The 12403-nt window shown below is 37.1% G+C and overlaps 1 protein-coding gene and 1 pseudogene across 1 annotated transcript; one reads left to right on the forward strand and one right to left on the reverse strand.

Moving 5' to 3' along the window:
- Positions 1-824: 824 nt before the first annotated feature.
- On the forward strand, positions 825-1734 carry LOC123469900. Its single transcript, XM_045169243.1, has 5 exons — positions 825-831; positions 991-1122; positions 1207-1313; positions 1378-1539; positions 1639-1734. Exons 1-5 carry the CDS (start codon positions 825-827, stop codon positions 1732-1734), a joined length of 504 nt encoding a protein of 167 aa, XP_045025178.1.
- Positions 1735-2094: 360 nt separating this feature from the next.
- Positions 2095-5057, reverse strand: LOC123469901 (annotated as a pseudogene).
- Positions 5058-12403: the final 7346 nt, after the last annotated feature.

Below are 12403 nucleotides of genomic sequence, written 5' to 3' on the forward strand. Positions count from 1 at the left end.
CCTTAATTGCTGTGTCCATAACTATCCCTTAGAGGACATCTTTAAGACATCTTTATATAATCCTTAATTGCTTTCTCCATAAGTGTCCCTTAGAGGACATCTTAAAGATATCTCTATGTAGTCCTAAATTGCTTTGTCCATAAGTATCCGCGACAGGACATCTTAAAGACATCTCTAAGTAGTCCTTAATTGCTTTAAAAAGATTCTTCAACGTCAAATGAAGTTAAAGTATATATAACTATATATATATATATTATAGTATGGTATAGTTAAGTATATAGTTAAGTAAGTATTTTATCTTTTAATTAGTTACTTTATTCAACTGATATATTTATCAGCATTGTCATGTTTAAGGTCCATTTAAGTTTTGAGGCTCCCTCTAGCGGATAGTTACATAGAAATTTTTTTTTTAAGTGGCGTCGTCGCACATCAGATCGAGTCTAGAGCCAGACTACCCCAGAACAAGGAAGAACAATCTCCATCGACCAGTAGGTAATTCCGATGTGGCCAACTCTTGTCCACCAACAAGAGTTACACGGCTTCGGTTTTATACTGGGAAGAGTACGCGGACTATATACAAGAAGGGGGTGGGAGGTCTTGACTTTTACATCGAGACCCACCTTCCTTGTACTTGGCGGTAAGGATTTCCCAGTAGCGCTCCCCCTTCACGTTTTAAACCATACCGTCCTTACCGCCAAGTACAGCCATGATTCCGGAGCTGGCCGAAAGGAGCAGCGCAGTCGAATTCGTCTGCTAGAGAGGGGGAGGAGGGAGAATGTCGACTGCTGGGCTTTACGTGGAGTGAGCCATCTCCTTATCTCTGCATGGAGAGTACATTTGATTACCGGGAGCAGCAAATTTCTGTAACCTTAACGTTCGCTTCTCAAATTTTCGAAGAATATCCACGTTACGTGGATTTTGAAAACGGATCTTTGGTAATTCATACAGTTAAATTACGTAATTTTTTTACTATAATCTATTTTTTGTTAGATATTGACGATTTTTATCGAAAATATAAGGACGCACACTCCTGCTTGGAAACGCGTTTCTTCGGACGGTTCCAGAACGCTTTGGTTGGATTAGCGGAAAGGAAAAAAGTGGAAGTTACAAAATCTACTGACGGTATGATAAATACGTTTATTACTTGTAGAATTGAAGGCATGGAAAAAATTTTAAAACATTTAATATCTTTTACGCGCTTTATAGAATCTCTTGGGGCATTAGTTTTGTGTTTGAAAGTAATGCCCAGTGTATCCAGGATTAAGAAGGCTGATTTTTCATCAAAACTGGGTCGCCTTTTTTACTTCGTCAAAGTAATTTCTGTTTTCTTATTTTTTACTTTCATCGACCTGACTGAATGTCATTTCTTTTTTCCAGGAAAATGCTAGTATATCTTCTATTGTGGAATCAAAAGACAAAATCTATCATAAACAGCCATTCTTGATCGTCTCTGGAACCCTGGAATATCCTTTATCATTCTTTCTCGTCATAGAAAAAACTGCCATTCCAGTTGGTAGTAACTGTGCTCATGCCTTTCATGTGCTATTTGCATCTTTTTTCATTTTTCGATTGGAATATCCTTAATATCTTGACAATTTTTTTCTTTTTTTCGAACAATTTGTTTTTCAAATTGGGAAGAATATCAGCGCTTGCAATCAAGAATTTGCAAACTGCCTCGACAATGTTGCATCAGCAACAATTCAGCAGTCCCTCGAACAACAGCAGCAAAGTTAAATTCATTCTTTGATATACCGCTTGTTTTTTCACCTTTATTCGTTTACTGCATACCAAATCCAGCCTTAATGAATACATGACAGCATCACCTACTTTTTCTAAAATCTAAATTTTGTTTATTTCATTCATCTACCCCTATAAATCCACCTGGTTGTCCAATAATTAGTGTACCACACGTAGGTACACCTAATATAAACCAATGCCCACCTTCGGCCTAAGTGGGCTGCTACACTTTTTAAAAAGTGTACGCCTAAGTGTATATATACACTAGATAGTGGGCGTCTACTCCAATAAGTGTATACTTTCATTTTCCCCACTTTAAAGTGGGCTTAGGTGGGGTTTCCATTTTTGACTGTGTTGCTAATCCATTCCGGCACTGTCTGTAACGAGAATGGGAGTCAAGATGGCCTCTTTCGATGGCAGTAGTATAGTTGAACTTTCGAGATTTTCGTTTTCTTCTGGAGAACTGTTAGCGTCGTTCGAAGGGTGCATTCTCACTCCAGCAATATCACATCCAAGCGTTCTTTCAACATTGATGGATTGATTGTCCGTCAATCTTTTCACATTTCAATAATTTTATCAGCTAGCTGAAGTAGTTTTGTGAAAGATTCAGGTCTTTCGTCAATGAAAACGCAAGCGTGGAGTGGGTTTATTACTTTCAACATTTTGAGCCAAGGAATGATCACTGGTCCTCTTACTTGCAACTCCAGACAGCAAAATGCATGCTTCATATAACGATCATACTGTTTGTCAGGGCCTATGAAAGTCACAACTACAGTATCTAGTATGTCGTCCATCCAAGGAAACGTTTCGGGGTTTAAAAGACGAGTAGCAGCGGCTTTAGGGCCGTCCCGTGGGAAGCAAATGATATTCCCGATCAGTGACGAAGAACCTGTTGCAGTGATGCTATCACCCAACGGAGCGACTAGTTTCACTTCAGTTATGTACAACCTCACCAGCGCAATCAAGTGTTTCTCCACTAGAGTTAGAGATTGTATTTTTGGTAGTCTTTTAATCCGGCCGTAATCGTATCCATTAGCTATGGACAGTTTTGGAATCTTCTTTTTTTGTAAACTGTTGACACAGGATGAACACAATTTCACAAAAAAATATATCCAATGTTGGTGATGGTTCGATAAGTTCAGGATGGATATAAAATCGTAGTTGGGTATCATTCGGGTGTTCGAAAACACTACATACACTTTTAAATTCTCCCAAACTGTCATGCTAAGAAGCATCTTCCCTCTTCAATTGAAGAGGCAGCAATAGGGGGTCGTCTACACCAAACGTAGAATAATTCTTCTGCGAATATGTCCGAACTCCACACGTGCCACATGGGAACAGATCGCCATTATATTCAACTGCTTCTTGGTAACTTGCAATACATTTGTCTTTGATATCGTTTGATATTGATTGAATCAAAAGTGACGTTTGTTCCGTAGAAAACCCAATACATTTGAAACGATCGAGACCTCCATTTTCATGGAAGAGTAGTAGAGCTGCGTCAGGGTCAAATTCAAAACCAAATAATTCACTGTCCTTTGTACATACTATAAAATCACGAACTAAACCGTCCTGATTAAGTTTTTTTAGTTTGTTTTCAAACCGCATGATATTTTTGGTGATTTTCGTTTTTCTGCATAATTCATATAAATTTGATTAATTCCTTATTAAACATGCACCATACAGATAACGATGTTACCCACTTTACTTATTTTATTTGCGCAACGTCTTATACGCACATCTTATACTTAAAGCAATATTGAAGTATATTAACAAAATTTTAACATCGCACGATTTGAAATAAAGAAAAATATCAAACGTAACTACAAATTACAAAGTTTAAACAGTTTACGAAACAAAACTTACCACATACAGCATCTCCTTTCTCGGTTGACCCAGAAAATTCAGCAATGGAGGATTCTAATTCTTTTCTGTGATTAACCGGTAAATTATTTTACATTTTCTCTGAGTAATGTTTTGAACCATTAGTATCGTACTAAAAAACAAAAATATATTATTTAGCTTTACCAGCAGTATTCCAATTTGGAACATCTTTCTCATGTGGTCGAGAACAAATATGTTGATTGTGGTCGGGAATTTTAGCAATTTGATGCTCTTCAGCAGATTGATTCTGTCTACATAATTTCACTTTTACTTTCGCAGAAAGACGCTTTGTTTTCTTTAGATGAGGAACAATACTTAGACTTTCACGCAATCCTTTACTCATCATCTTCTTTGACAAACCTGTATCTGTAGGAAAACCAAAAAGATGACAAGTAAGTTTCCCAATTAATTGGTAACCTTAACTAAAATGAATAAACATAAATTAAGCATCACTCCTTTACCGTCTTTAACAGTATCATCCTGATTAATTTCAACACTCACTGCAAAAGTAAAAATTAATGTTTTTATATCACATTAGAAACAATATAAGCTTCAAACAATGGCTAATTACCTCCTCTTACAGTATCACCGCTGGAATTTTTCAAACATTCAGTAAGTTCTTCGTTTCGCCTCTAATCTTAAACTTCGTTTCATTTTTTATGCTGAAACGGACTAAAAAACTAACTAAACAAAACAAAGGCGATACTTCAACTACCATAATAGTCTGTCATCCTCCCTCGTCGATTCTAAAACGTGTGGATATATCCATCGATATATATATATATCAATTAATCCTGTTAACTGATGCACATTACAAGGTCTAATACGCACACCAATTTACTAAGACCTAAGTAGTCTTGCCACCCTCCCCTCCACTCCCCTGAAAAATCTCCCCTCCCTCCCACATAACTCGGCAAAAAAAAGAAATCAAACCCTTCCCTAAAACCAAACCACAAAAACGATAAAAGTGGTTTAATCGCCAGCGCTCACGATCCACTGCACAGACCAGGATTATTTTTACACCAAATTTTTAGTCTCAACAAGTCTGATTACGTCCACCCTGAACAGACAAGATCAAATTACAAAATCCCACGAAACCCGTAAATTGTCCGGAAAAACCGGTACTAATAACATACCCTAGGACCCCCTTGGAATCCAAGAAGGAATAACAGAGTGTGTCGATCCGGAGGTAGCATAAAGGAAATATTGGCACCATCTCCAGAATTATGGGAAACTAAGGCTGCCCCGGCCAATATGGGGAAATCAGTACAATCTCCGCCTGTTCTCTGCGTAACTTGAACAGGCAATCCTTTATGAGGGCGAAAGGCGGAAAGGCATACGCCTTCTGGTTTGCTCAACTGAATGCTTGGGCGTTTGTCCACCATGCATCCGGCTGCGGAAGCCAACTTACAAACTTCTTCAGTTGCGCATTCCATTGTGAGGCAAATAGGTCTACGTTAATTTCGCAGACTGCTGCTAGCTTCGCAAATATTGCTGGTGAAAGTCTCTAGTCGCTCGAGTCCACTTTGCACCAGTATTCGTGGTTTGCAATAAAATTAAGACAACCGGGTAGATGGATGGCCTGAACGTCTATACGTTTCTCTTCACACAAAGCGCTGACGTCTACTGATATTTGGTTTAGAGCGGCCGATCTCGACCCACCCCGTTTGTTAATGTACGCTACCACAGTCGCATTGTCTAGTTGGATAAGAACGGATAAATCCGTTGCGTGACTGGCAAAAGCTTTCAGGCAATTAAAGGCCGCCATTAGTTCCAACTCATTGATGTGTCAAGCGCGCTCTAGGAGGGGCCAAGGGCCTCTTGCCTTTCCCCCGTTACAAAACCCGCCCCATTCAGAAAGGGAAGAATCCGCGAAAACTACCAAATCCGGATCATTCTGTTTCAAAGGTTTACCGTTAGCAAATTTTAAGACCATGATTTACTATTACAAAAATCCACTAAGTTTGTAACCCACCGTAAAAAATCTCTACGGGCCGCTTCAGATAAAAAAATCAATCCCATATTCCCTCTTTAGAATGGGGAATGTAAAGCAGTTAGAGCTCCTGTAGTGAGCCTGGGCATAAGTTCCGCAAATGTCGCCCATGCAAATTTGCCCAATATAACTGCCATATCCCGAACAGAAATAGAAAGTTCCGATGACGCTTAAAAGCAAAGCTGCATAATAGATGTCATCTTCTCCTCTGGCAACGCCACTGACAGCCTTAGGGAATTGACGATAAGGCCTCAAAATTCTATTTCATGAGTGGGTTTACTTACTGACTTTTCCGTATTGACGAGAAACCCCAGATATTCCAGCACTGATTTAGCAAAATTGAAATCTTGAATTAATGTCTGTTTATCCGAGCAGTTGAGTGAGAAGTTTGGTAAAAACCCATGTTGCTTTGCTTTCCTAAACAAGTAAATTGGTATAAGTTTTTACGCCATCTTAACTGGAGAAAACTTCGATGGACGGGATGAATATGGACGGTAAGAAATACGTCCTTAAGATCGATTTTAACGAACCAATCCCCTTGCTTTACTAGATGCTTCAACATCGAATTCCCTTCCATTTTGAAGTGTCGGTAGAAAACAAACCTATTTAGTTTTCTCAAATAATGACTGGCCTATACTTACCGGCTTTTTTGGGATAACAAAAAAAGAACTAAAAAAGTGGTTTGGTGTGGTTCCGAGGAGAATTCTATTGCGTTTTTCTCTAACAAAGACGCGACCTCCTGATCATAGATTTCCGCCTCTCTATCCCCTAACAATACGTTTCCAGGGCGAAAAGATTGGATGGGTTCTGTTATGAATTCAATTTTAAGACCATGATTTACTATTACAAAAATCCAAGGATCCTATCACACCATAAGCCAATTCATGGCAACATATTTCAGGCGACCACCTACTGGATGTGAAGACCCCCACCTCATGTTACGATACAGAAAAGAAAACTAAGCCGAGGAAGCGCTGTTAATGAAAAATGGGTATGGGTTCACAGACGGATGGCTGTTTTGGCTGCCTTCTTTATCGCGATCACTTTACTTGCCTGCCAAATGAAAAGCACAGGCCTCATCACATCTAACACTTTGAATTGAACGGAGCGCCAATCCACCTCCCGGGAATCAATTTTCCTTTAGACGCCGCCGAACGTTTCACTGGAATCGAGGCGATCATGAAAGAAGTCATCTAGTTCGGTGAGACACAGCCTGAATTTCCTAGGGCTAAGGCGATTTCTGACTGCCCTAGCTTTGGTATTAGGTAGCCCAAATTGAACTAGCTTACGCAAACTGTTGCCCTTTTCACTGGATATTTTGAACTTGATTACATCACCCGAGTTTGGTGGTTGCTGCTGTTGGTCATCATTTTCGCTTCGATCGCCGTCATCCCCATGCTCGCTCCCTTGATCTTGTTTAGCTAGCAAGACTTGTTTGACCTGATCCTGCACTGAGGGTGGGGGAAGCACTGTCGTACTTTTCCTACTGGGGCGTTTCTGACGGTAGTTGGAACCTGACGCGGATCTCGAACTTGAAGAACTAGAAGACGTGCTTGAACTAGGATTCGATGAATTTGAATCAGATTTTGAACGAGACTTTCCGAAGAAAATTATTACCGACTGTTGTATGCAAGAGCTGAAAAGAGTCTGAAGTGTTTGGTGTAAAGGGGGCGTATTCGTCACCTTTTCTCTTAATTGCTATGAAGAGACTGAGTAAAATAAAGTGTCTCCACATTCAAGGTCGAGCAACTGCAACGCATGCAATTGCACTTCCTCTGCGCTTCTGCGTCCCTCGAAAGTAGCCGCAAAAATCAAACTTCGCGGACCATAGCGTCAAATCGAAACCGTGAGTTAGCCAATGGACTGAAAGTACCAAGGCTTTCTTCACCCAGGTTAAAACGGCAACGATTATCTGAAGGGATCGCATTTCCAGGCAAGTTGTCTAAATTCTTTCGGGGCCCTCTTTAATTAACTCTCATCAATGTCGTTTTTGCTTCAAGGATTCTCCCGCTTGTGGTTGCGGTTTTCCCCTTGAATCTACGGAGCATTTTTTATTGCTGGTCCTCGTTTCTCCCAGGCCCACTCTCTTTTCTAAGCAGCCTGTAGTAGCTGTGATGTCAACTGACCACCTTCACTCCCTTCGATCCCGGCAAATCACGGCATGTGGAAAACCATGTGTGCTTTTATTCATGAAACCAGCCCTACTAGCATAGTTACATTAAAAGAATATAAAATGAACGTACAGTATCCTGCACAAAAAGGTGAACACCGATTTATTTTGAAAAAGCCATCTGTGGGTAGAAAATTTTAATAGTTTATCTTTTTAAGGAGAGGTTGGGCGGTTTTGGCGCAAAATCATCATAAGGGGGGTTGGGTAATGTCAGTCCAGACACTTTTTTTTGCCCAAGGTATTAAATGTCTGGAAAAAAGTGTAGACTGTATCATCGATAGACTCCGCTACCCCCCGGCAAAGTAGAACAATTTTTGCAATACAAAATAGAGTTTTTCCATTATTCGTTATTGTCATTATGGGGTCGGGTAATCGGGTAGCATATGGAAACACAAAATCATTTTCATCAGTATGCTAGCTATGTATTACTGAATTGTCAGTGGCTTATTGGATACGTTTCCGTCGGCGGCGCGGAAGATCCGCGTTCAAGACTTGTATAAGATAACTATGTATAAAATTATGTTGGTCATGAAAATAGTGTAATTAGTTACGAATTAAATAATCATTAATCAAATATAAATACTTTCTTCAAAATTTTTAATATAATGTATCCCATCACAGAAATATTTAATTATATTCATTAGCTAGTTCTGCTCTGAAAACAATTAACGCAAACAAGACTTGAACGCGGATCTCCCGAGTCGCCGACGGAAACGTATAAATAACGTATATATATACGTATATTTAATTCTGTTTACATGTAGAAGTATTAACTGATGTCACAAGTGTATTTACATTGAATACAAGAAAATTTGATACGTACGTATCAACGCGTACGTATTGTTTACATGTAGAAGTATAGATATAGACTGGGCTGATATAAAACAAATGAATCATATTGAATACAAGTATATTTGTTTCTGTTGACATAGAAGAATACACTCATGCTATCAAGGTGTATTCACACTGAAAACAAGTATATTTGATTATGTTTACATGTAGAAGTCTAAACTATTAGTATTACAGTGTATTTACATTGAATACTGTTTACTTGTTGAAATATAGGTATAGCCTTGGCTCATATAAAAGAAATGAATGACTTTTAATACCAGTATATTTGATACTGCTTATTTGTACAAGTATAGATATAGCTTAAGCTAAAAAAACAAAACAAATCATATTGAATATAAGTATATTTCATCCTGTTTACATATAGAACTATAAATTCGTGGTATCACAGTGCATTGACATTGAATACAAGTATATTTGATCCTTTTTTCATGAAGAATTATGGATATAGCCTGGGTTCATATAAATCAAATGGATCACATTAAATCAAAGTGTATTTGATCCTGTTTAAGGATAAAGTCTATTTCACCCGACCAAAGTAGCTTTATTATTACTTAACTCAACTACTTAACGATACAAATATTCTGAACTGTTCTGTATTCTAATGATTGACAGAATATATATATATATATATTTTAGAATCATAATGTTGCCAAACGTAGTAAGGCATGTTGCAGTCATAAAATGGTATTATGTATTAAATGATTTATAAAATCTGCAATATTGTATATGAATAAAGTGTTGGGTAGCTCATTGGTATAGCACTGGATTGGTGCGATTGAGGTCTTTGGATCAAATCTAGCGATAGTAAATATTTTTTAGTTTATGTTAATAAATTACTTTTTTGTAAAGTAAAGTTACTTTTTACTTAGTATTCAACAATTATTATACTTTAAAAACTAAAGTTTAGTAAAGTGTAGTTTTTCTATTTTTAGTATGACAAAGATGTAGTTAAGAAATATTTCACTAAAATGATTTTAGTTTTTTTGGTTTATGTATTTAACGTAATACTAGTTGATTCGATTATTTTTACGAATGGATCTATTATAATTAGTCGTTATTAAATGACATGTTCAGATCGGTTAATACAATGTGTGAAGAATCGAATGGTTATATTATTGTGTAGCTCAGTGGTATAACACTGGATTACTATGAATAAAGCATTAGGTTCAAATCTACAGTACCCACCACAAATGTTAGAAAATGCGCGGATACCCGTAAGCCTCCGTGTAAATACCTCGCTGATTTGCGAGGTAAATACTGGGGATAGATTTTTTAATTTTTTTTTACAAATACATTTGCTGAAGATCTATTCGTGAAAAAAAAATCAGAACTGTACAAGCCTCCGCTGAGGCTGTACACCACTTTCCATAAGTATTAGAAAATTTTTTTTTTGTGTGGATCTCTTATGGCGGGATGGATTTTTCCGGCGGCCATATCTTTTGTTCCGATTAAGATACGGAGCCGGGGATTTTTTTACAAATTGCCCATTGGGCACTTTATTCCACGACCGCGATTCGATCGTGATCCATGAACCCCTTCCCTATTTTTTTCACCCGGGAAAAACGCGCATTCCATTCAAGGACTATTATTGTGTGTACAACGACACAGGGAAAATGTAGTATGATTTTTTCACACTGGGGGCGCATGGCGCGCAAGGAATGCGCAACTCTTTCTTTGTCGCGAACACATATCCGCGCGGCTGATTTTTCCTCCCCAGTGGGAAAAAGTCATACTACATTTTCCCTGTGTCGTTGTACACACAATAATAGTCCTTGAATGGAATGCGCGTTTTTCCCGGGTGAAAAAAATAGGGAAGGGGTTCATGGATCACGATCGAATTGTGGTCGTGGAATAAAGTGCCCAATGGGCAATTTGTAAAAAAATCCCCGGCTCCGTATCTTAATCGGAACAAAAGATATGGCCGCCGGAAAAATCCATCCCGCCATAAGAGATCCACACACAAAAAAAAATTTCTAATACTTCTGGAAAGTGGTGTACAGCCTCAGCGGAGGCTTGTACAGTTCTGATTTTTTTTTCAAGAATACATCTTCAACAAATGTATTTGTAAAAAAAAATTAAAAAATCTATCCCCAGTATTTACCTCGCAAATCAGCGAGGTATTTACACGGAAGCTTACGGGTATCCGCGCATTTTCTAACACTTGTGGTGGGTACTGTAGATGTAGTATAATTGTATAAGTTTATATAGTTGAAATTAGTTTGTTATGTTAATAATTAAGTTGAATAAAGTTGATTTACTATTTACCTTACTATTCAGTAATAAATATTTTAAAAAGTAAAGTTTAGTTAAGTATTGTATTTCTATTGTTGTCCGAGGAATAGTTAGCTTAGGAATACTTTACTAAACTTCTTAAGTTAAAATTTCGGCATTTAGGTATGTTCATATTTTGTATACTTTACTATATTACTGTTTACTTCTAGAGTATAGTATGTTATGCTTTGTTGTACTTTGATATACTTTACTATGCTTTACTTCACTGTACTGGACTATTCTATACTATACTATACTTAATATTTTATTTGACTACAGTAAAATTTCATTGATGTGTAGTATGGGATAGTTTGATGGTACAGCACTGGGTTGCTATGCATGAGTCTTATGGTTCAAATCTAGTGACGGTTGGTTTTTTTATATTATGTATTTAAGGTACGTGTTTATAAAGTATTGTTACTTTTTACCTTACTATTCAACAATATTTATGTAAAGTTTAGTTAAGTATACTATTTTAATATCTAGTCTGAGAAACGCGTAGTTAAGTAATACTTTACTAAACTTATTTATTCTAAATTGGGTTGTGTTTTTTAAGTTATATTAATATTTGTATTAATTCCATCTTGTCTACGAATTGATCTATTATTATTAGCCGTTATTAATGATGAATGAATATGTAGTTTTAGGTAGCTCAGTGTTATAACGCTGGACCACTAAATATAATGCTTATGGTTCGAATCTAGCTGTGGTAAGAAAGTATTAGTCTATGGAGATAAATTATGTGTAAATAAGGTACAGTTATTATTTACCTTAATTTTCAACAATACTTTATTTTAAAAAGTAATGTTATTTATATAATCATTAATTGTCATTATCTATATGTTTTATATTTAAACACTTCTATTTATAATTTAATAGCATGAACTTATTGCATGTAAAGATTTTACTTATTCTTCAAAAATAATACATGCAACTCTGGGGAATTTCAAGTTGCAGACGAAAAATTTTTATCATTGTAATTCTTTCGGTTGTGACAGTGTGGTGTGTGTACATCTATTACCTATTACGAATATCAGATACTAGTTCAGGTAATGTTGTTTAGTTTCTATTTATGTTTAATTATCTTAGTTAGCAAGATAGTGTCACACTGGACTTAAAAACACTTGTATTTACTTGACACAGAAAAGAGAATACACGGAATAAGAAATGAAAAGGTTACACTTTACCGAACGCCTACACGTCTAGTGGAAGAAGGGCCTTGTGAGAGAGAAAATAATGGGTTTTATACTAGCCTTGAAAATACGCCCTTTCCCTAAGGTCACCCGACTCTAATGTACTATCTTATTCTATTCTGGAATTTCTACTTATTAAAGAGTAATGCCCGATGACATCACAACAAGATTTAATATTCGTAACTACAGCGTCGGCTGTAGCGTCTCTAACAAGAGATAAGTACATCTGCTATTGCCTCCCGTGACAGGTCCCCCTTCTTTAAGACAGACGACCCGACTGTACTACAAATAGTATGGAAAGTG

The sequence above is a fragment of the Daphnia magna genome, linkage group LG2 (genome assembly GCF_020631705.1).
Source record: "Daphnia magna isolate NIES linkage group LG2, ASM2063170v1.1, whole genome shotgun sequence".
Classification (NCBI taxonomy): Eukaryota; Metazoa; Arthropoda; class Branchiopoda; order Diplostraca; family Daphniidae; genus Daphnia; species Daphnia magna.